The sequence below is a fragment of the Mauremys reevesii genome, linkage group 19 (assembly GCF_016161935.1).
Source record: "Mauremys reevesii isolate NIE-2019 linkage group 19, ASM1616193v1, whole genome shotgun sequence".
Lineage (NCBI taxonomy): Eukaryota > Metazoa > Chordata > Testudines > Geoemydidae > Mauremys > Mauremys reevesii.
The window spans coordinates 10605446-10629760 of record NC_052641.1 but is presented as its reverse complement, the minus strand read 5'-3'; the positions used below and the strand labels follow the sequence as shown (position 1 = coordinate 10629760).

Here is a 24315-nt window from a genome sequence, read left to right as displayed (position 1 = left end):
GTGCAATATATAATATGGTACCAACATAGGACACGAGGTGTAGTTAATGATAGCACACTGCACACAGCCTTGAGACTTGGCTTGATATTTTTAAGACTTAGCAAGATCTGCAAAACAAGCCAAGTTTGAAGAAAATCGTTTCATTAGTTGAAGTTATGAAAATTTAGGTCTGCATTTTAAAACATGAATTTTTGGGGGCCTCAGTTTGCGCATGCCCAACTTAAAGCACTTTAAAGGAGTCAGATTTTCAAAAAGCCCAGAGCACCTGCTCTCTGAAATTAAGGCCCCTTTAAGGTGGCTGAGGTTGGGTCACCTAAAAATTGGAGCACCAAGAACTGTAGCCGCTTCTGAAAGATTGGGCCTTAACAGGGATTGGTCCAAGGAGTGACTAATCTTAACAAAATGCAACCAGCACAAGAAATAATGGGATGGAAAAGCTTCAGACTGAAGACATTGAGGGTATGTCTACACAACATTGTAAACCCGGCTCTGTGAGACCTGGGCTTGTGGAGTCAGGATTTCCAACGGGGGCGATGTGTGCCTGGGCGGAGCGAAGGGGGGAAGAGGCATGTGGGGTGCAGCAGGGCCCCCTCCCTTCAGAGCAGCTGAGCCAGCAAGCTGCACTGGGTGGGGAGAGAGAGAGGCAAGAGTGGAGGGAGAGCTGGAAGCTGCTCAGAGGTCCAGCTGCTTTAACTCTGCAGGCAGAGGCAGAGGAAGCGGTGGGAGCTGCATGGAGAGGCCGCTGCTTTCCCGGAGGGGTGAGGGGGCTGCTTTTCAGAAGGGGGAGGGCTGCCGGGAGGGGCAGTCACTCAAGCTGTTCCAGGGTTGTGCCCCCCCGACGGGTCATCTTGCGCTAAAGCATCCACCCAGCATTGTAAACCTGGGTTTACAATTGCTGGACCCGGGTCTCACAGCCGTGCTGCCAGGGCCCATATTCCGCTACACGGACCTTCTGACTCAGGTCTGCAGGTTAAACGCTGCATCCACTGCAACAGGACAGGGCTTGGATCCCAGTCACAGTGGGACTTGGGCTTTGATCCACCTCCCCTGCAGGGTCCTAGGACCCTCGTCCTGAGTGTTGGCCGACCTGCGTCAGACTGATCTGTGGGTGGACAGGGGAGTGCTTAGACTTAAACCTGAGTCCGAGCCTGGGCTTAATGTGCCAGGCAGACATCCCCTAAACGCTGGATGGTTTAGACACCACAAACCCTGCATCTCGGCAGGGCGCTAGGCAAGACGACCCTTGTGCCCCGGTCTAACCCTGTGATTCCGGGTTCTTTAAGCTTTAACACGACAGAACTGATTTTTTTTTCAAACATGGCTTGCTATTAACTGCAATGCCCTTCAGCACGAGACATAATTAACTGAAGCATTTTTCTAGTCAAACGTAAGTTTCCCCTACCATCGCCTTCTTACGGTTACTGATGAATTTAGTGTCACAACGACACTGGGAGGCAGGCAGGTAGGTAGGTGTTATCCCCAAGTGAGAGATGGGGAAACTGAGGCAGGCGAGTGGTTGAGTGGACAGGGCATTGGAGCGGGACTGGGGTTTAATTCCTGGCTCAGCCACAGACTTCCCATATGAGTCTGAGTAAGTCACTTAATCTGCCCCGCGCCTTGGTTTCCCCATCTGTAAAATGGGGACAGCACTTCCCGACCTCCCGTAGTGAGTGTGAGGTGCTCAGACACTGGTACGGATGAATATCCAGAAACAGAGCTGGGGTAGGGCCCCAAAGAGTTAGATCTAATTGCTCTTGTTCTTTCACGCTGCTCATGATGGTTTAGAAGCAAATTGGACCCACGTCTTTCCCCTTTAGCTCCAAATGCTCTTTCTTCACATTGGCCTCTGGGTATATCTGCGTGTCTGTTTGCGTTTCAGGCTCTCTGAAGAGTCCGGTGAACAAGACGGCCCTGACGCTGATTGCAGTCAGCTCCTGCATCCTGGCCATGGTGTGTGGCACCCAGCTCTCCTGCCCGTTGACAGTGAAGGTCACGCTTCATGTGCCCGAGCACTTCATTGCGGACGGTAAGACCCTGAGAGCGAGGCCTCCCTCTGGAGCTTCCAAATCCAATCCAGTCAGTAGAGTCCTTCTCTTTGTGACTTTCCCAAGTGCCTCCTAGAACTCCCCTTTCTCAAACCACCCTTCAGGGGACTTTCCACTCTTCACTTTATTCCTAGTGCTGGGGCAGCCTAGAAAAACACCTGGGGACAATCTGTTATAGGACACTAGCTCCCCCCTCCCCCCAGCACCCCACCCACACTAACCCTAACACAATCGTTGACAGTCCCAGCAGGGAGAGAAATATGACTATGCCATGGAGAGTTTTTTCTCCTCTCTGCCCCCAGGGAGCAAACTCTCTGGGACGGGGCTGAGGCTCACTGCTGCGTCAGGCTCTGTCTGCATGTATTTTTTAATTTTTTTTTGCATAACTAGAAGGCTTCAGTCTCGGGGGTTTAACAATCTGGCAAGCCCTCAGCAGCACCGCATTCGCTCACACTTGAAAAGGTGCGGGGAGGCTGTGAGGAAGACGCGGCGAATATGGAGTGATTTATGGGTTTGGTTGTGTGGGAGGGGGACGTTCTTTGATGTTGCATTTGTATTTTTGGCATCAGAGCTGCTCAGCTTTTGTTTGAGATTCCTCCCTCTCCCCAACAGCAGAGCTGCTGACTGCATTATATTCGTACCTCCAGGGAAACTGCCTCGGCTCTCCATAGAGAGCCAATTCAGACAGAGAGATGCCAGCCCCATGGATCTAAAACCCAATAGCTGTTGGCACGAGGGGGAGGCAGAAATATCCCCCCCACCTCTGTTTTATAACTCTGTGTCCGACTGAAATCCCTGCTTGCTCTGAAGTGAAGCACTGGGCTTCCCGGGCAGACCCCGGGAAGCTGCATGGATGCTCGCCCTCCCGTCAGAGTGAAGCCTTTTGTCTCTGGCCCTCGCCACTCCGGAGAATGTGAAATTGCCGGTGTTGGAGCGAAGAGCGAGAGGCTCTGAAGAATTAGACAAAGGCGGCTGTCACTATTTATTGCTTTCGCCAGCTTGGCTTCTTGTGTTTGTTGTTTCACTGACCTTTTCCATATAATGTGCAGTGAGCGTCAAGTGCAACTTTTCAGTAACACGAGGGCAAATTTCATTTTCTTCCTGAAGACGGGACCCATTATTCAGTCGGTTCCAATTCTTCAGCTCCTGTGGTCTCCTTTCCGCCTGAGACAGGCTGAGGGGGGGCTTTCGTCCAAAAGAAACGTGCCGTGCACAGTCCGGGGCTGTGTAGGCAGCTGCAGTCACTTTTAGCTTGCACCCATACTGCAGTGCTGGGCGTCTGGTTCTGATCCATTCAGGGGCCTGTTCGCCGGAGGTGCTAGCTTTGGTGGGGAGGACAAATGCTTATGAAGCAGGAAAGTAAGTTACCCTTGACGGGACCAAGTGTGGTGAGATGGAATTTAAGGCACCTCCATCTCACTGGGTGAAACACTCTGGTCTGTGTTGTGCAGCATTCAGACTGGATTCTCCTAATGGTCCCCTCTGGCCTCAAAATGAATTCATAGCGATTTAATGCTGCACAGAATCACAAATGGCCCACACATCCCAACCCCTGTGTTTATGATGACATTTTCCAAGGTTGGTGCCCGCAAAATTTGCATTGATATCTAGTGCACCCCAAAACAATACTCGTGCAGATGAGCACTACAAGCACTGGCTGGGTTAATGTGCCTGCAGAACTAGACCCAAACGCACTGGGACCTGATTACACACGTTAGGTTCAGTTTGGGTATGAAAATAACCTAACACGCTTGGGCTGGGTTGTCTCTGCTCACCTTCTCCTGCCCATAGGCTTGGCAGAGTGGCAGCTGCGTGCCCCACTCCTGCCGGCTGCCACCGCCTCGCTGCACTGCATAGCGAATGCGCCGATGAGCCGTAGCGCCTCTTGTCTATAGCACGCAAGCAGCGGCGACGTGGCGTTGCCCAGCAGAAGCGGGACACACAGCCATGGTGGCTGCGCTGACCCTGCGGCGAGGCGGTGCCTGGAGACAGATCATGGGCACGGAGAGCAGGAAGCCCCCGCTGGCCATGTCCCAAGCATGAGGCAGTGGCGGGGGTGCTGACCCAGCTTCAGCGGCAAGCGCAAGGCTCGGGTTGGGTCTGAAAATGTCTTGGCACTCTCAGGCGTGGGTCAGGCCAGCTGTGGGCTAGTCGCGTTCGGGTCAGGCGTTCAAATTAGGCCCGAGGAGACCTCCGTGCAGTATGGGACGGAGGGTGGGCAGTTACCTGTTTTGCAACATAAGATGTAAGTCTTGAGGATGCACGTGCTGGGTATCCTATAAAAAGCAAACCTTTGGGCCCTTACCAGCAATGCTGTGTGTGTTTCCATTCTGCAGCTGGAGGTTGAAGTTGGAAAAATTCAGGGTTGAGAAGAGGGAGAGGGTGTGTGTGAGAAATGGATGTCAAAACGAAACAAGTTACTTCTCCGCAGCCTTCAAAACAAGAAATAAATAAAAGGAGGGTCCAGACTTTTGACTAGAGTGAGTGTTAGTGGTGTTTCCACAGACTGTAGTTCATGAGTAATCAGTGACTAGGAAAGAAAACAAGCAACCCTTGCCCTGATAAGAGAGGCTGCTGCTCCTTCTCTATCCACTTGCATCCAAGGAACTTGGTGTATCACAAATTGTTTGTTCTGGTAGCGCTTGGAACCCCCAGTCAGGTTCTGGGCCCTGCGGTGCTAGGCTCTGCACGAATGCATAGTAGCCGAATGCTAGTCAAGACCCCCAATAGTCATGGAAGGCAATGAGTGCTATTCCTAACTCACAGTCTTCTAAATTGAAGCACAGAGAGCTACGGTGACTTGCTGAAGGTTACAGAGCAAGGCAGTGGTGTGACTATTTCCCAGGAGCCCAGACTCCTAGTCCATAGTTCGAACCATCCAATGACACTGCACCCTCGAGAAATGTGATGAAATATAAGGTGACTCCATAGCATTCCTGTCTCCAGGAAGAGGGTGGTACTGCAAATTATGCAAATACCCAGAACATTCAAGCAGAGATGACACTGAAATACCAATAAAACAGATTAATCGCTCTGAAACTGGGGGGAAACGGGCTGATCTCCCATCCCGCCTTAATGGCTTTTCTAAAGAGAAAGCGGTGAGAGGAGTGGTGAAAAGGTTTGCAGGAGAAGGGAAATGTAATCTGCAACGAAACTGTAAAAGATCATTATAAACTGTGAAAACGTTTTTTTTTTTCCTTTTGTAATGAGAAATGGAGTCAAGGGCTCCTAGATGGAACTGGGAGCAACAGTGACAATTTGCAGCAAAGATCTGTTTTCCTGAAATCTCATCATTAGATGCACCGGCACTCTGAGGCCCTGTCTTGGAAGGGAGAAGTGCTTAGAGCCATGCCTTCCTTTAAATAACAACAAATCCCCAGGTAGGGCCAGGCTGGCAGCAAAATATTATAAAACATTTAAGGAGATCACAGCATTGAGCTGGGGCAGGAAATTTTAATGACACCCAGGGATGTGTTCTTGGCTTGGCTTCTCCTCAGCACAGATTGTTGCTAATTTCACTCTTCAGCAAAGGGAATAGCCGAGTTCAAAACTGGAGGCTAATTCTTCTGTTTGGACCGCAGCCCTTAATGTGTGTGGAAACGAGAGGGGGCAGGAGGGAGGAGAGGCAAACTTCCTGTCTGCTGCTCTGCACAGGATGAATTGGGAGGAACGGGAGGGAATCGGCTTGAGGAGCAGAAGGAAGATGGAGCATGTGGCTCTTTCTCAGAGTTAGACCTTGTCTATACTGGGTTGTTTGTGCACAAGTGGGTGCAAATCGTCATGCTGATGCCCTGCCCTGGTAAAAGATGTGGCTTATATAAGTGACTTGACCCTGGCTTTTTACTGGGATCAGCTGCACCACAGAGCCCTGCACGGGACTAGTTGTAATCCTGCTCCCGTCCCGCTCCAGCTATTATAGCAGTGGGTCCTGCCGGACCCACAGAATCCCAGTCCCACTGCCGGGCTCTACACTAGTCCTGCACAGGGCTCTACTGCACCAGTTGAAGCGCAGTCTTGCACTGGTGCAGCATCTTCAACTGGGGATGTGCCACCGTAGCTACCTGGGTGTAATGACACCCGTTCAAACTTCCCGGGGTCAGACAAGCCTTTGGAGCTTTGATCGGGGTTAAAGCAGAGTATCGCGTGAGCCATAACCATGTGCTCAACGTCTTTCAGATGGTGCCGTGCACGCAAATACGCAAGGCTCCAGCAGCAGCACGCTCTGGTGTTTGTAGAGGGATGAGCCAGCCTCTGAGGAAGGGGAGGGCTGGTGCACTTGTTCAACACAGTCCCAGGTGTGCGGCTAGACTGGCCTCAAAGATTCTCTTTGAGGCATAGTCTTTTAATAGAAGGCAGTAGCCGCGGCAAATCTAAGAGTGTGCTGATCCCAGCATCCTCAGCTCTACGAGAAACGCTGTCAGAGAGAGAGGCTGGAAAAACAAACAAACCCAGTCCTTTTGTAGCAGATAAATGGGAGCTTGCTCAGACGTGCCACGTTCCAAAGCCAGCTTGGATCAAAGGCAAGCAGTGAGGGCCACAGGGCCTCAGATTCAAGCCACCCCCAGAGCAAGCTGCAGCATCAGGCAGCTGAGCAAATCGGAGCTGCAGAGGTCCGGAGACGGATGAAGGCAGGAATGGAAACAGATGTCAAACGAAAGCAAAAGGGGGCGGAGGAGAGTCTATTGCACCAGGTGGCTTCAATAACCAAACCATCTTTATTGCTCTTCTTTCTCTCTCTCTCTTTCTCTCTCTCTCTGTTCATTTTCTTTCTTTAATTTGTTTGCTTGTTTTCTCCTCCTGTCAGAACAATTAGCCTCAGGTTTGTATCGCTGCTTTGTCTCAATTTTATGGGGCAGCCAAATAAGTAGAAGCCGGTTGCAAGCGAGCTTCCCCCCTCCCAGTGCTTGCTCGTGTCGGAGAGGTTGGAGGGTCCTTGGCGCAGGCGGCTTGCTGCTCTCTGGATTCCCTCTCTGCTTTTTAAAATATTCTTAATAGACCTTTTTAAATGTAAATCCCCATGTTTTGTGGGGTTTCGTCCGACGTGGCCCAGGTTACAGAGGTGGGAATTGTCTCCATTACAACTTGCCAGGATGCAGGGGAATGGTAGAGCACAGGTAATTACATTGAAATAGTCGTGGTGGGAAGGAGCAAGGGGAGATGGCCTGTGTGTGAGTCTATTTCCTTCGGCGCTGCACGGCTGCCTCTGCGGCACATCCCTCACCGTCCCAGGGTAGCCTGCCATAGTGGGATCTTGGGCTTAGAAGCAGGGCATTCAGATGCAAGGTACCACAGACTCCACCCCAACCCCCAGCCTAAGCCAGGCAGACAACTTGCAGGAAACAAACCGAAACAAACAAAACAAAAACCCCACTCACCTCTCATGCGCTAAGCTGCTATGACTGTGGGGACTCCCCCTGGTGCTGTGCAGCCCACTTTCAGGGTGGGGGTCTAAGGGCAGCTGCCAATGGGAGATGTTCTGGCAGGACCTCTCCAATGGAGACATGTTACAGTGGGATGGTGTCCCAGATTCATTGCGTAGGACATGTCCTCTTGTGAATCTCCTGGGCTCTGCATTATTTTTTCAGGGGGATCCATGAGCACCAGTGGGGAATCCCCTCCTTCATTTCACTAGTGGTCAAGCCTCATTCTCTCCTCCCCAAAATATTTGGGTGCCGTTCCATGAGGGGAACTCCCGGGAGTTTCCCTCCTCCCTCTTAATCTCCCTCCCCCCAGCCTGGGACAACTTGCTCCCAAATTTCCAGCTGACATGGTCAGAAACTCCGAGATCCTGCCACCACCTCACCGCATGCTGAGTGGAAGGTGTCATTCTAATTTCAGAGCAGGATCACAGTTATAGACTCCTACAGAGTAGCTTTTGTGAGGATTTGAACCTTTAAGTGTCACTTAAAGCATCATTTATCAGCAGCAAGAAAGAAGGGAACAACAACAAAACAGAAAAGAAAGAGCCCCTTGGTTGAATTGTCAAAATCCCCTAAGAATATGTTCGCCACTCCTCAGTTATGCACTCACAATGGTTCTTTCTTGTAAGGAATCGTTTAAAATGTAGAGATAACATGTGACGAGAGCTGCCTGTAGAGGAACCGTGGCTGGAGAAAGAGACCCCTGGAGGACTTAGCCTAGAGTGTGTCCTTGCTGCACATCCATTAAACCCTCCTGTTTTCACAACCTGTATACGGCAGGGGCCTGCATTGACATCTGGCTGTGCTAGTGGGGGAGGTTGGTGAGACACTCTGGAGCATGAGGAGGGAGCGATGTTCAGTCTGGAGGGGTCTTTGGTTTATAAAAGATGCCCCGTTGTGGAATTCAAAGCACATGCGCAATAGTGGAAAGGAAACAGACCTGGATTGCAGCGTTTTTTTCAAGCACCCCCCCCTTCCCCTCTCCATCCCGTCCATTCTCCAGCAAACCTCGAGAAAAGATAGTCCTTGCTCCAGCCCTTCCAAGTCAGTGGGCTTGGACTTTGTTGGGCCAGCCAGGGCAGTGAGCCAAGCCCCTCCCCCTCTAGTGGAGCTCCCTCCCACCCACCCATTTAGACCCTGCCCCCCCGCCCCTTGGAGATTTACCCCAATTTCAACCCCCGGTGTAGCTGGTACTGGTGCAACCTCTGAAGCAGATGGACTGAACAGCTGTAAGCAGCGATTTCCACTGTGATGGACTTTTACCCTAGTTTCAAGTGGGGCAGATTCCACTGATGGCAGCTTTTCCCATCTGCACTGGGGCAGCTACGCTGGTGCCTGAAATCCAGTTGCTGTTAGCTGGCGTGCTCAGCTGAATCTAGCTGTCCCAATCGTGCCGAGGGGGAAACAGGCTGAAAACCCCATGAGGTGTTCCAGGTCCAAGCCAACCCCTCGATTGCCCCCTTACGAGGGCAGCAGGATCTTAAATAAGATGCAACTCCTCTCCTCCCCCCGACAAATGCCATTCCATGATTGCCATGCAGCTGATCTCTAATTGTTTCATCTGAAAATTATTTATCTTCTTCCCACATGGTCGTCTCCTCTACGCTTGTGGAATGGCAGGCAGCGATTAGCGGCGTTTGCTAACTTCCCCTGAAGACTGCCTGAGCTCCTCGGGCTGCAGCGTTGGGCTTGCAACTACTTCTCATTTTGTTTTTAATTAAATTTGTTGCTTGCAATTGTTTGCTTTCGCTCGCTCTTCTCCCGCCCTCCGTGGTGACCAGGCATTAGTCTGTTTCCTCAGATGTTTCAGTCTTGTGTGCGCAGCATGCCCCGCACATGCATTCGCATATGAAATTAACATCAAACGTTAGACTCCCAATCTGGGGAACTGGCTGCATTTCCTCTGGCATTGTGGCTAAGTTCTGCTTTCGGGACACTGGGATAAATCTGGAGTTAACCCACTGACTCCCACGGAGGAACTCCAGATTTACACCAGCGAAACAGAGAGCAAGATTTGACCCTTCATGTAGCTGTCTCACCGCTGCAAACTGCTAGAGGGAATCTTATTCCTGTTTGCTTGTCACCTGGGGACCCTGCTTAGAACCTTATTCAAATCCCATTGAAATCAATAGACGGACTCAGTGGACTTTGAACCAGGCTTTACCTTTGATAATACCGGAATATGCAATCATGCTGATGCATTTAATCATGTAAAGCCCTGTACAAACACTTCACAGGAAGCAGTGTTTTCCCCGTCTAGGGACACTCTTCAGTCTGATTGACCCCGGCAATACATGTTTCTCTTCAAGAGACCGTATTCGAGGGCAGCTTGTCTTGAATGCCATTGCATTTCTGTGAACCTGTGGGGTACGTGCGGGCTCCCAGTCATCAAGTCGTTGTGGTTTCTACGATAAAGCACAGCCTCGCTCCTGTACACTCGGCTTGTAAGAAACTGTAAGCAAACAGCTGCCGCGTTTACTGGATGCTCATTCTAAATATTAACAACAGTTTGTGGGCTGTAGCAGCCCAGATCAAAGGGATTCCAGCACAAACACTTTTTGTATGAAGAGCTAATAGATTCCGCAGACTGAAGTACATCATGTTTTTATCGTTCCGTTGACAGGCTTCTGATCCCGAGATGTTCTCTCTTAGCTTGCCTGTCTCTCCCCCTCGCCTCCTCAAAAGAGCGGCTTGCAAGAGACAGGGCTGCCTGCAGCCAGGAAGACCAGGTTGCTAGCTCAGTTTGGGAGGGCAGGTGAGTGCCTCTCCTCTCTCCTTTGCTCTATACTATGAGCAAGGAGGAGCTTGAAATCGAGGTGACACCTGTCATCGAATCCCCTTCAAGGCACAGGGGTGTGGGATATACGTGCCAGTGCTGCAGGCTGGAAATCTGGTCACCTGGGAACTTTTTAAGGGCGGCAGCTTCAACGTCGCTTATGTCAGTTTCGATTTCGGGGGGGGTGTGGGGGCGGAACGGGCAGGCAAGGTGCACAGAAGGGCTTTGCCATCTTGGGGCAAAGAGGAGCTTATTGGGAACCTGAACTAGAGAGGAAGAAAGGTAGCACCGCGACATGTCAAATGGGTGATGGGGGCGGGGGGAGGCCCTTGTGGAATACATGAGTGCAGCCGGCCTGTGGTTAATTTCTGCAGCTGATCAACGGGGGTTGGGGCAGGGTTACGAAATGCGGAACAAAACTTTCCCAGTTTTTGCAGGGACGTGTGGAAAACTTGGCCTTTTAAAAAATTCCTTCAGCAAGAAATATTCCAGATATCTGATTCTCTCCTGATTAGTGCGGAGCATACGTTTTCTTTTCCCCATCCCGTAGCATCTTGAGTTTGCATGTTTCACTCACTCTGTTGCTTCTGGTGCTGTACAGCACGGCGGGTGTTTGCTCTTCGTGCCTGGCTGCAGAATCTCTTCCACTGAATGCAGATGCATCTTGTTTGCGCCTTTATCGTCGCCTGGCCTTCATAAACATTGCAGAACAATTAGAGTGAGGCTGGATTTCTCTGAACGATTGTCCAGCTTCCAGAGAGTATGGCTGGGCAGTGGCCCAAGGCTATGCCGTGACCGTTGGGAGGCTCTGAGAATTAAAGGGAAGCTTTCCTTTGATAATCTGATTTCATTTTCAGCCTCCGCTGGGTTCAGAGGTGCCAAATTAGGAACCTAAGATGCTGCTGCTGCTAATCATAATAATAGCATTGCTTTCTTATGTCATCACGGGGAATACAGGCCAATTTTACGATCTGGATTGAGGTGAATGCTGGGAAGGGTGAAAGCCTTACCTGGAAACATGCAGACTTTTGGAGGATTTGCTGTTGTCCTTCAACCCAAGGGGGCTGCTGACGAGTGCGCAATGGGCAGCAGCCTGGCCCACTCTGGATGGGCCTGAGATCCGGACTAGCCAAACCCTCTGGGTCCTGGGAAGCGGGGACAAAATGGCTGCAGCTGCCTCAGTTTCCTCAGATACAGAGGGGAACGTGCCTCTGAGACAGTCTCCTCCACACTCAGCAGAATGATGCCACTTTGAGCCCAGCTCTGGAAGCTTTATTCATGCAGGTCTCCCTGGGGCAGCTGATGTGGAGCGTTAGCCTAGGGACGGACTCTCCAACTGGGTGTTCTTGGCTGCCTGCTTCCGTGCAGAGTTTGAATGGAGAAGCTGGCAGCATGAGCAACATGGCGGATGGCGTGTGGTGTTCTTCCCCAAACAGATGGCCCCTCGTTGGGCAAGACGGACACCATACAGTGGAGGACAGCATGGGGGGCGTAGTTATAACCAGGCCAGGGGGGTTCATTTTCGAAACTGCCATTGCAAAGCACTCCATAGAAAATGTCAAGAACAGATGAATCTCCAGCAGAATTCAGAGACGCGCTGCTAATGGCACAGATAATTGTCCATAAAGAGAGCTTTAACAATTAAAAATAAAACTCAGTTCCTCCCGCAGGAGAGAGGGTTCTGGTGTCAGCTGTAGAAATACACAGGTTTTTAATCACTAATTTAAAACTTGTAGAGACTCTTCAGTGGCTTCAGCTTTGGCTGGCGTGTAAAATGTGATCATTAGTAATGGCCTCGAGCCACAGAGTCCAGATCTGCACGAGTCCCGGGATCTGAATTTTCAATGAGTTTGGGCACGTTTGGATCTGAGCCTTGGCCCTTTATGGAAACAGGAGCAAACTACAGGCAGTGATTTGGATCTGGGTTCCAAACCCCTCCCTCCCAAATGCGGGTCCAGTTCTCTCCTGCCCCCCACAAGCGTGTGTCCCTTGGAATCACAGGGGTGCTTCTCACACCTTTCAGCTGGGGGATTCCATTTGGGCCCATGTGTTCTACACCATCAAACCCCCAGAGCTGGAGTGAATCTGAGGATTGAATTCCTCTTTCTCCCCCAGAGAACAGGTGGACACTCTCAAGGACAAAGGGAGACACCCCCTCCCCAATCCCAGAGAGTGAAGTGTCCCACTCTCCCATAGGGGAGATCAGATTTGCCGTCCCTCAGTTTTCTCTGCCAGGTCAATGTATTTTGGATCACACGGATGGAGTCCCTTGGCTGTTTCTCTGTGATGACTTTGAGAAGCAAAATGTAGTTTTTAAATTTTATATGTCTGGGGATGGGAGAGGGCTGGTCAGTCAAGAGTGGATGGTGGTATCCTAGTGGGAGAAGCCCATTCCTGTTTAATAGGAATGAAATACTAGTTTTCTATAGAAATGTACCCATGTGTTTGTACAGCACCTTGCACATTGGGGCCCTGGTCCATGACGGGTTTCTAGGCACTACAATAATAAAACTAATAACTATAGAATTGAACAAAGGATACGATCTCTTCTATAATTTTTGCCTCTGTTTGTTTGTTTTAACCATCCTATAGAATTCCATAACAGGGATATAATTCTATAGGGGCTTCCTCATAAAGGCAAAAGCATTAAGAAAGGGGTTTAGTATGACCAGCCACAGTGGTCAGGCAAGAAATGCTAATTTTAGATTAAAGGGAGTTTGGCTGGCCAAGAAGTAGCAATGGGCTAAAAGAGACAAAAAGGGAGAAAATAGAATTTTAAGTGAAAGTCAGAAATGATCTGTCTCTTTAAAAAAAAAAAAAGAGAGAGAGTTCAAAAAGCCAACCCTTTCTAGCTGCCTTTTAGGTGCTTTGTCTGTTCCCTTGTTAGATATCTGTGTCCTGAGCTGTTTTATCCTATTTTGTTCTGGAAAAATAATTTTTGAAATGTCAAAACTTCAAGCTGCTTTTGTCAAGCTTAAACAGTCTCGTTGAACTTTGAAGGAGACCTCAGGATGAGACACATGAACTTTTGAAGCTGCCTAAGCTGGCTTGGCTTTGATCAGCATTTGAGACGGGGGGTGGAAACCCAAAGAAAACAATAGCCCAAAGCCTTTGTGGACCTTGTAGTTCTGGGAAACAGCTATGTTTGAGGCCAAAAGACATATGTAGCTTTGTGCTGAAATGCTCTGTGCCAGCCATGCTCTTTCTTTGCCTCTGCCTCTCCCTCGTTCCATTTCTCACAGCCGCTGGAGACGGGCCGCGTCAGTCACTACTTGATTTATCGGGACTCTGTGTAGACACTGTTTCGTTTTTGTGTTGTCCTTCCTTATGCAATCGGACAACACAGCATCCTGAGCCCTAACATTCTACCTGCCGGGGGAATTTGAATAATGTTGAGTTGTTCCGGAACAAAAGACCCTTCCTTCCTGCATGTTAGTGATGTTTTACGTCTCTAGGACTGCAGCTGGTTAGCAGTGGGAAATAGGAGCATAAACTATCAGGGTTGGAAGGGACCTCAGGAGGTCATCTAGTCCAACCCCCTGCTCAAAGCAGGACCAATCCCCAAATCCCCCCCTCAAGGATTGAACTTACAACCCTGAGTTTAGCAGGCCAATGCTCAAACCACTGAGCTAAATACCTTGATCATTTTGGGGCCAATGACGGAGATGCTTGAGGTGAAATCCTGGCACAATTGACGTGAACGGAAGTTCTGAAATGGACTTCGGTGGGCCCAAAGTTTCAGCTCTAGAACACGAATCCCTCCGCACATTTCATGTGGCTAACGTGAGACGCAGCACTACTTCAGTTTGGCCCATCTGCCCCTTTGTTGATGGAGACATAGGGGCAGACAGGCCAAATTTGATTGGCGTTGCAACCTGGTGCACAGGGTTGCAGCACTATTCAAATCTGGCCCAGCCACCCCACTGTAGATGGAGGGGTGGCCGACCCGAACCTGAGCTGTGCTGTGACCCTGTGTCGAGTCACAACCCCTCTCAGTTTGGGGGATCCAGAGTAAACTGCCCCGTCTTTCCCGTTGTGGGTGGCCCTCAGTGCGGGGAATGTTCTGCTTTAACTGGGACAGGTAGATTTGGAGGTCAAAGCAGGACAGTCCCTTGAAAGCTCGGACCATGGGGAGGCCTGACTATGGTATCTCACCGTTCTTTAGAGTTCAGTGTTGTCGGCTTTCCTGATTTTTCATAAGTGACGGGATTTCAGCCAGGGCCGGAGCCTAGACTGGTGATGACACGAGAAACTCCAACTCTCTTGCCCATCCCCTGAGGCAGAGCATCCAGCCAGAGCTCCTCAGGAAGAGCTCTGTCCCCCTGCACCCAACAACCTTAAGCCAGCCTCACAGGAGGAGAAGGGAGCAGAAAGGGCCCAGCAATTCAGGGAGGCTCCTTTCTTTCCTCTTCCCGTCCCGTCCCCTCCTGCGAGCAATGGGACAAGGTGTCTCCTCTGCTCTTCCTCCCTGCCATACCCAGCCTGGGAATAGGCAGGGGGGTAAAGAGCCCCTGGAGCCGCCCCTCACTTCCTGCTAGAAGGGAGAGAGGGGTCCCTGCTACAGCCACCAGCCCCAGGCCTGGGAGACGGGGAGTGAAGAGACCCAGGAGCTGCAGGAGGGAAGCGGGGTCTGAACTGTTGGGTTGGGGGCAGAATTAGCTTCTGGACAGGGAAAAGACAGATGTGGGGCTGAGAGCTCCTGCAACAAAAACCAAAAGCACCTTGCCCAATACATCTGGGGGAGTGGGCAACACACACACACTTTTTTCATGAGGGTGACTAAGTGTGAAGGTGATAAGGATACCTGTGAGCCTGCCTGAAAATCTGAGCTGGGGGAACTGGGACACACATCAGTGGACAGGACTCCTAGTCACCTGCACTATCTTGTGCATGAGCTGGTCTGTGAGTGGACACATAAATAATACACGTATGAGTGTGTGGGTTTGTGAAAAGGTCTTGTGTTTGAGAGACTAGATCCCCCAGTTTATATGGACATTGGCCTGAATTCTGCAAGTCCAAAGGGCGATCGGAGTCCCCCGTTAGTGCCATGTTCGCCTGTTGCTGTGTATAGTGCTTGCATAAACTTCTTTTCTCTTTTTTACTTGCCTCTCCACAGCAAACACACGGTTTCCAGCAGGGTTTTTCAAAGGAGCTTGAAATTCTATGGGTATTGGATACCTAGCTCCGCTTTCAACCTATCTCTTCCCCCACCCCCTATACATGTCTCTCTGCTGCTAAACCTTTGAATAGTCTTGGTGTTTTTTAAACTTAGTTTTATGCCTTTTTATTTCTGTTTTGCTTCTTGGTTATTTTGTTGCTCTTAGTTTACTGCCTATTAATTTTGTTTCTATTCATTTGGGGTTGGCTGAGCTTTGGTGAAAGTGTAGTGAGCTGGTCCGTGTTGTTGCTCAGTCCTTTCGGGCCTGGGGAATTGTCCCCACAGGTGCCCTCATGAAATATACCCATGTAATTCTCAAAGCCGGCCTGCCCACCAGTTTAAATACAATGAAAATAAGGACCAAGATTTTTTTAATATACATATCACATGTACAAATATATAAAGTGTGTATGTGTAAACACACACACATGCATACATATCAGTACATTGTATAAATGTCCAATATGCAAATATAGGCACCTAAATAAGTGGCCAGCTTCTCTTACCTGCTAACCTCTTGGCAGCTCCCACTGAAATCAGCTGGAGCTGCTGAGAAGTCAGCACTTATTTCTCATTGGGTTTTCCCAGGCCACTCATTTAAGCACCTACACTGAGACTCCAGCTTTATAAATCGTTCATGGGTGTGGCAGGAGGAAGGAGATTGAGAGGTTTCTTTCTCACTAGGCCTTGCTAATCCTCATGTACATGGCAGTTAACTTTTAATTTTCATGTGTGCTGGTTCTTATCCTGATGGGGTTCATTAATCGCTTGGCTTCCATTGGTGCTAATGGGAGACAGGAGACGAAAACCTCACGCAATGTTTTTGGAAATTAAAGACTGATTCCTTTATTAAGTCTTGTGAGTCTTCTGTGCTGCAAAGGGAGAAACCCTGTTGCTGTAGAGACTCCCACTTTGGGGAGTCACATGGAAGGCTCTGAATCCTCAAAAATCTAGGGCATTCTTTGCCCTCTATTTTAGAGGTTATATTGAGATCTGGAATTCTAAAGGAAAGAAACAAATTAGTTCCAGGCCTCTCTTATAGTCCACAAAGTACATCTGTTTCTGCCATTCTTCTCTGAAGGTGTCTTCTCCCACTGGCCTCCATCCCCTGCTTTTTAGGGTCTTCTACACCTGTTACTTCACAAAATGCTACTTTTAATGGCCAGGGTTCCCTGCCTCACCTCTGATCTATGCAGCACCATTACAGACGCAGTCTTATAATCAATGTAATTGAAGATCAGAGTTAATGAGGACCTCTGCGTCTGTGAAATCCCCCTAGTGATGCTGGGCTTCAGATGTTAGATAAGGAAATGATTGGGCTGAACTGAAAATCTATTTGGCTAATTAGATGGTGCGTATTCCCACCAGGCGGGTAGGGGGGGAGATACATTTCACAAATAAAGAAACATCAGATTTCTTAGGAAAAGGGTTTTGGCAGGAATTTACTTCTCAGTCACTGACCTCTGGAGGAAGGGAGTTTCAGGAGAGAGAAGGCTGCTCATACGGGGAAATGAGAAAAACAAGGAGCATCTTTTATTGGACTAACTTCCGTTGGTGAAAGAGACGAGTTTTCGAGCTCCACCGAGCTCCTCTTCAGGGGAAGCGGCATATGGGGCAGGTTCTTGCCTCTTGAGCCAAGAGCAATCTGGTGGTGTGTTCTGCTGCTGCCGTCTATGATGGCACTCATCTCCCTTGAATCCGTGGGCCTCAGAAACACCACCCTAGGAGATGGGGAAATGTTCACCCCCTTTTACAGGTCAGGAGTTGGGGAACAAATTAAGCCACTTGTCCAGGGGCAGGGAGTCTGGCAGAGCCAGGTGGTGAATCTGGGTTTTCTGAGTCCTGGGCTAGTGTGGTATAAGCTGGCCCCCTCTTCAGGGTGAATTCATACAGATGTGAACTGAATGGCAGGTTCACATTTGTGGGCCCACTCAGTACTCCTCAGTGCTCTGCTGCACTGTCAGGCTGTTCACTGAGCTCCTGCTGCTGCTTCGGGGCAGTGGAACAGCCTGGTTCTGGGGGTGGAAAGCAGCTCTGGTAGTGCACCGAGCTGTGGGAGGACATAGGGTTGGGCTGATGCGAAGCAATGAAGCCCCAACATCCTGTTTGTAGATCTGAGCAGTAATCCTCCACCCTGAGCTCCCCCATCCCCTGGGGAAGATAGTTCCCTCCAGACAGCGGGGTGGAAGGGACCAAAACAGGGATGGAAAGGGCCGAATAACCAATGAAAGACGAGAGCGATATCTACGGCTCATGCTCCTTCCATTCCTTAGTCCCCAGAAGACCCTTTGTGTGAATAATCCTGCACTGGGGCTCGGTGTGATTTGGGGAGTTGTTGAGCGTCAAGAAGGCGGAGCAAGGGAGCAGGCGTCCGTTCCTGGCAGGAATAGCTCTGGAAAGCCAGGGGACGGTGACTCTGGAGTGTCACAGAGGAGGCTGCTCAGCACAGTTGCATCTGATGCACTACACCTGAGATTGGCAAGAGTTTGCTGTCTGCAAATAGCACAGCCGGGCCAAGAGGGAAGAGCAACTGCATGGTCACATGATGCTGCTCTACCCACGCTGTGTGCAAACCATTAGGGATCTCGTCTGAGGTGTCTGTCCTCTTTTCCTCTTCCCCTCTCCAGCTAGGCTGAAGTGTTTGGAGTCTTGATTACACCCGACTAACAAACTGCCCCTTTCCCTGTTTTTCCCCCTGCAGGAAGCAGTTTTGTTGTGAGCGAGGGAAGCTACCTGGACATCTCTGACTGGTTAAATCCAGCCAAGCTCTCCCTTTACTATCAGATTAACGCCACCTCCCCCTGGGTGAGAGATCTCTGTGGGCAGAGGACTACGGATTCCTGTGAGCAGCTGTGTGATCCAGAGACTGGTAAGTGGAAAGCGGCAGGCAAGCGACTTGGGGAAGCGTTGGAGGTGGCTGTCTACACAATCCGCAGCAGGCTCTGCCTGCCTGAACGTTTGCTGGTCATTAAGAGTGTCTGTGCTGGTGGAAGTGCAGTTCTTCATAACCGACACACGACTGATCTACCAGCCCTTGAGCATTGGACTGCTAGGGACTGTCCCTTCCACAGGGATGTAATTTAGCAATGATCTCTCATGCAGCTCTCCAGCACACAATTAGAAAGGGGGGCACCGTCTTTTCTAACGTAGAAATGGTCTATCTTTTTATTATGATTTGTACTGTGGTAGTTCCTTGAGCCTCTGTCATGGGCCAGGATCCTATTGTGCTAGACGTCTGTCAGCTTGCCAGTGTGACGCTGGGAGGGAGGGGAGTTACTCTGCTGTTTAATTATCCGTCATCTGAATAGCCTCCCCCTGCAGGGTCTAGACACATCACGGCATCAGGATCACCGTCTTGTTGGAGATGCTGCGGAAACTGCAAGTCCATGCAATTGTGTTCTGTGCCCTAGTGCCTCTCAGCGCAGCTGTGAGAAACTTGTCCCTAGAGCCTGTAATTAGCGACGAATTGAAAAGAAACCAGCTGTACAACCAGCAAATAAAGGAAAGGAATTAAAAAGAAAACTTGTCAGCAAATAAACTCATGGCTCTGGCCAACTGAAAGCTCCTTATCAGGTCACTTTCCACTGACACCTCCTTTTCTGCCGGCGCTGATAATGAGGGAGCAGGACGCTCTGCATGTGAAGATGGCTCTGTGGCTGTGGTTGGTTTTCTGATGAGGGCCCTTGGTGCCCTCTGCAGGGTTCGGGGAGAGTTACCATTTCCCGGTGCCTCTCGCTGGAATGCTTTCCTGGCTGGCTAGAGGGAAGTGGCCTTGGCGCTGGTAAAACTGCCTGCCTGCAGCTGAATCTAAAAAGCATGCAAATAACCTTGCCTCCCAGAACAGAAATGGGATAACCTTTGGCTCATCGAAGGAGAAGCATCAGACCTGCCCCTCCTTCCACCCCTCATCTTGTGCAGACGGTGCCAGGGAGAACCACAAATCCCCAGCAGCAGGGTGGGATTCTGTTTTCAGGTTTCTGCTGGCTGGATTTGAAGAGGGGCAGTTTGTGGCCATCAGGCCCTGGAATGAGCTCTTACCCCACAGCAGCCTGCGAGGAAGAAAGGGGGGCTGCATTTTCAACTCTTTCAGTACTTAAAGCTGTGAAAGCTTTCTCCATGTCATAGTATCCTAGAATATCAGGGTTGGAAGAGACCTCAGGAGGTCACCTAGTCCAACCCCCTGCTCAAAGCAGGACCAATTACCAACTAAATCACCCCAGCCAGGGCTTTGTCAAGCCTGACCTTAAAAACCTCTAAGGAAGGAGATTCCACCACCTCCCTAGGTAACCCATTCCAGTGCTTCACCACCCTCCTAGTGAAAAAGTTTTTCCTAATATCCACCCTAAACCTCCCCCACTGCAACTTGAGACCATTACTCCTTGTTCTGTCATCTGGTACCACCGAGTTCCAGCTGAGCTACCCCCACCCTCCACCCCGAGAAACAAGACTCTCTCCCTGCCTGAGCAGGGTTGTTTCTGGCTGACATCAAGGTTGGTTCAATTTCTGTCCTTTCCGTCTTTTTGCAATGACCGCAACGGGAGGCACCAGATACACCAGTTGGAGAGTGACTGCTTGAGGATAGTGCTGATCTGTTCGGCAGCTTCATGAGGGCTGAATTTTAGGTGGGGGCACCAGACCTTTTCTTAGCTGCTTACCCATTAATGAAGGTCACTTCTCAGTGCGCTGCTGGGGCTGTCACACTGTTCACTGTGGGGCACTGGAGCAGCCCAACTCTGGATGTGGAAGAGGAGCTCTGTCAACTGACCAAGCTGTGAGCAGGGCCTAGAGTTGGGCTCAAGCTAAAATTACCTTGTTCTGATTTTCTTTGCTCCTGTCTCAGGAAGTTGCCACCCCACATAGGTCAGGGGCCGTTGTGGCTGTGGAGATACAAACACCATCTGGGATCTGGGAGATGCTTTGCCCTGGCCCAGATAATGGGAGAAAGGAGTCCCAAAAGCAAGGGGGGAGGGACTTGCAGTTATAAAACATCAGGCACTTGAGTCATTTAAGGCTGGGCTGTGTTCTCAAGAGCGGGTCAAATATCCGTGTCCATGAGTCGTTTGGAGGAGATGTGTTTTATTCCCTTCTAAGCGTTTCTCTTTCTCAGGTTTGTCTACAGAAGGAAATTAACCAGCAGAGCGATAGCAGGATAGTATTTCCATTATAGCTATGCCGGTCAATTTCCCTGTGTAGACAAACCCTCAGTACCATCTAGACTTCCAGGGAAAAGGGAAGAACCAGCCCAGCAAGGAGGGTTGATATGTACATAGAAGCTTTCCCTCCAAATATCTCAAAGCCCTTTGTGGACTATATAGAGAGATCATTTCAGCTGTCAGAGAAGCGCAGTCACCTCTGGGGCGGGGAGGCAGCCCACTGTAACTACACCACAGTTCAGAGAGGCAAGTAAAGAATTCTTCATCCAGCTGAAGCTGCGGGGAGAACGTATGGAGGCAGACTGCAATTACCCAGTCAGAACAAGCCCTGCAGCTCCGTTTGCAAGCCCCATGCTGTCCTTGGCATTGAAAGAGCTGGTTTAATTCTCTCGCCGTCTCTGCGGTGAGGGACGGACTGCTGCTGGCCACATCTGTACAACGGCTGCAGCCCATGTTTCACTTGCCCGTGAGAGCAGCTGGCTCCCCTGCCATGCTTTAGCAGAGGATGACAGAACTCAGTCAGAGGGAATGGAGCAAGGCTTGCTCTGCGCCTTTGACGGGCTGTAGTCCGCCGTTGCTGGCTGCCTCTGCCCTTTTGCCAAGAACGTTCCTCAGGCGCATCCCTCAAAAGGCGCAGCCTCTCCTTAACTGAGTGCAGTAGAAATCAGTGGAGAGATGGGCTGATAGGGTCCCTTTCTGATCCAAGTGTCAGCCGTCCTGGACCCTGCTGTGTCGCTGATCTGGCTGAGGAATTAATCACTTAAAAGCCCCTGACAGGGGCTTACTGGCCGTGAGCAACAGAAAGAGGATGAGCTCAGCCCTCGCCTGTAATGTCCAGTCCAACCACAGGGAGCTCATGAAGGCCTGGGAACAGCAAGACCAGAAGGGCGAGAAAGCAGATCTGGCACACGAGGTGTCTGAGCATGGGGACCCACCATGAAGTGTTCTATTCTTAAGCCTGTCCTGCTGCTCTCGACTCACCCGGCTATGCCTGCTTATTGCAGCACATATGTTCTCGCTCTCCGGGATCTTGGAAAGTGTTGGTCGCAAGCACTGCATCACGTAGGCCCGGGGAGGTGAGGCAATGAGCAGCATTGATCTCAGCCAGGATATTCTTCTTAACCTTAAGCTTAAAATTACGCACCTCTCTCCTGTTTTTTCCCAGCAAGGAGAGATCGAGGGCAGAAATTGCAAAGCAGATCCCATCCTCCCTCCAGACCAGTTGATAAACAGGGATAGAGTGTTGCTGTTGGGAAGACGTTGGCCACGATTTTAGAACGGGACTAGTGATTTTGGTAGCCTAACTCTGAGACTGTGTAAAGTGACCCGTTTCTCAGGAAGTTCTGAATGCTCACCCTTTGAAAACCTGGAGAGTTGAGTGAGTCCCCCGAAACTGAGACAGTCCAAATCTCTAGGCACCGGTGACAATCGTGGTCAGTAGGTTTGTAATATGGCTGCTCAGCAAGAAAGTTCTGTTCTAGGGAAGTGTTTCGGGAGGGGTGGGTGGGAAAAGAAACTGTTCATGAGTCACATTTTTTTTTTAAAGTGGCATTTTATCATTTTGAGGGAGAATGTCCTGGGGTCCTGCTGTATAATAGAAATTGTGTCCGATTTCAACCATTTCAGGGGAGGGGTTTTATAAAGTCGTTGGATCCCGAGTGATGGTTTGCTAGAGGCCTCCCAACCCAGGCTGGATAGAGGATTGGGGGGAGGAGAGGTCCTATGGCAAGTGACGGCTAGAATCGGGAGGGAGAATGACCCACATAGCATGAGGGAGCCCCACTTCTAGTGACAGCCCATTGCCCTTGCGTAGCATTTCTGCTCTGAAGGTCTGAAAGTGCTTCACAGGCATTAGTTAAGCCTCTTTCCTGCAAAGCAGCTTGGCATTTTTATCCCTGTTTTACAGGTAGGTAAACTGAGGCAATGAGGGAAGGTGGGTTTGGGCCAAGGAGCTAGAGTGAATCATTGATAAAGCTGGGACGGGAATCCAGAACTTCTGCTGTAACCATCCAATGAAGCCTGGGTGTGGGATAGAAGGGTAGAGCCCTGTAGTCAATCCATGTCCCCCTGGGGTGTCACAGCCATAGGCAGGGATAGGACTCTGGCCCTTCTGCTCCAGAAGCACAGGCCTCTTCCATATGAACTAAAGGGGATCTCCTTTAGCTGTAGCAGTACGAGGGGCCTGTGACACACATGTGAACAGGGTCCATCTGTGAAGGGCAGCAGTGCATCGACATACTAGCCTTTGCCTTTCAAGTTCCTAGTAGCTTTTCGGGGCAGGGACTGTCTTGTCCGTGTTTGTACAGCACCTGGCACGATGGGGACCTGGGCCACTCCTACAGTACAAATAATCTGAATTAGTTTCCTACTCCCAAGCATCAGGGTGCCCTAGGTTTTATGGGAGATGTGATTGCTACCATTAAGCTAACTTTTGGAGGAGGTGTGAGGGGGTTGCCTTCTCATTGTAGGGCTAATGCCATGTGGTGCAGCTGCAGTGGGGACCCAGGCTGTTTCCCTTTTGAAGTGCTGGCTGGCTTTTGATCTGCCTGTAACACACCAATAGGGCTTGGCCAGGCTGATTCAGGCACCCCTTTCCTGCAAGCCAGAGCCCTCCATCCTGCCATGAAATTGACACGAATGAGAGCTGCTGCTCTGTTAGCATGGCTGGCTACAAAGATTACCAACAAGAAGGGGCAGTTCACACTGTGCTTGGGACTGGATTGCTGCCCTTTGGAAACTGAGGATAAGGAGGGTTTGTGCTGTGCTGTGAGTTGGAGCTGAGTCTGCCATCTCCGGGTCTCAAAGCTTTGTGTGCGCATGACAAAGCCTCTGCTTGTACCGCACACTATGATGCCGTCTCATAAAATCAGGGAGGGGGCTGCTTTTCACTAGCCTCCCTTGTCAGCACCGCTTACATTTATGAGGGCAGCTATTTTTTCCCCTTCTCTGTGGCATGTGCAAATACTGGTTAGTGCACACAATTACCTGCTTTGTATGCACACAACTAATTCACCCCCACATGTTGGGGACACATCTTAGGGTGATCCCATTGGGCCCCATGTTGAAATGTTCAGCGTTCGTGCTGGCAGACTTATCAGTGCAATGAGATAAATGAGATGGAAAACAACCTTGATTAATAGGGGCACGTGGTTTTTTTTGCCCTCACAAATCAGACGTCTAAATTTGATCATCTGGATAGCTGATTGCCTCAACGCAACTGCGAGCAGATTTGATTGAAGATAAAAAAAATGAGGTGGTGTTGAGGCCTCTTTTAAAAACTGGCAATGAAATTGGTTCCCAGTGTCGTCCAAATGGTTTCCTTCGCCATTGTAGTCACAGATTCTATTACCATCTCCAGCAAAATGGGGACTTGCCAGCAGGAGGTTCAGAAAAAGACATTTTTAAACGTATCCCGTTTAACAAACAAACACACACCCCTTTAGAGAACTTGGAGGTTGCTTGGTTGGGCATGGAAGTCAGGAAAATGCCCCCTTCCTTTGTGTGTATTAAAACCTTCCTTTGATGCAATTTAATATCATGCAGCTTTTCTGCCGTATCTAGTAAAGTTTGCTTATTCTTGTATACATTTGGGATTTTCATTTTCAAAATGGTCCAGCGTCTTTGTTGACTTAGACTTGCGTATGGTGAGGTCCCTTCTCTCTAAGGTCTGTATTTTAATAACTTGGTCAGTAGCTGTGTAATATCTGATTTCTTTTATCCATCCATCAGCACAGCTTGCTTTATGTGCAGCTCAGAGCATGAG

General features: G+C 50.0%; 1 protein-coding gene across 7 annotated transcripts in view; it reads left to right on the top strand.

The window, feature by feature from the left end:
* Positions 1–24315, top strand: part of ASTN2 (astrotactin 2) — a 622345-nt gene that overhangs the window by 228166 nt on the left and 369864 nt on the right. For all 7 annotated transcript variants that reach the window (XM_039506369.1, XM_039506367.1, XM_039506370.1 and 4 more), the window contains 2 exons: positions 1880–2026; positions 18101–18268. In XM_039506369.1, coding sequence (XP_039362303.1) covers positions 1880–2026; positions 18101–18268 — 315 coding nt within the window. The remainder of the gene's footprint in view (positions 1–1879; positions 2027–18100; positions 18269–24315) is intronic.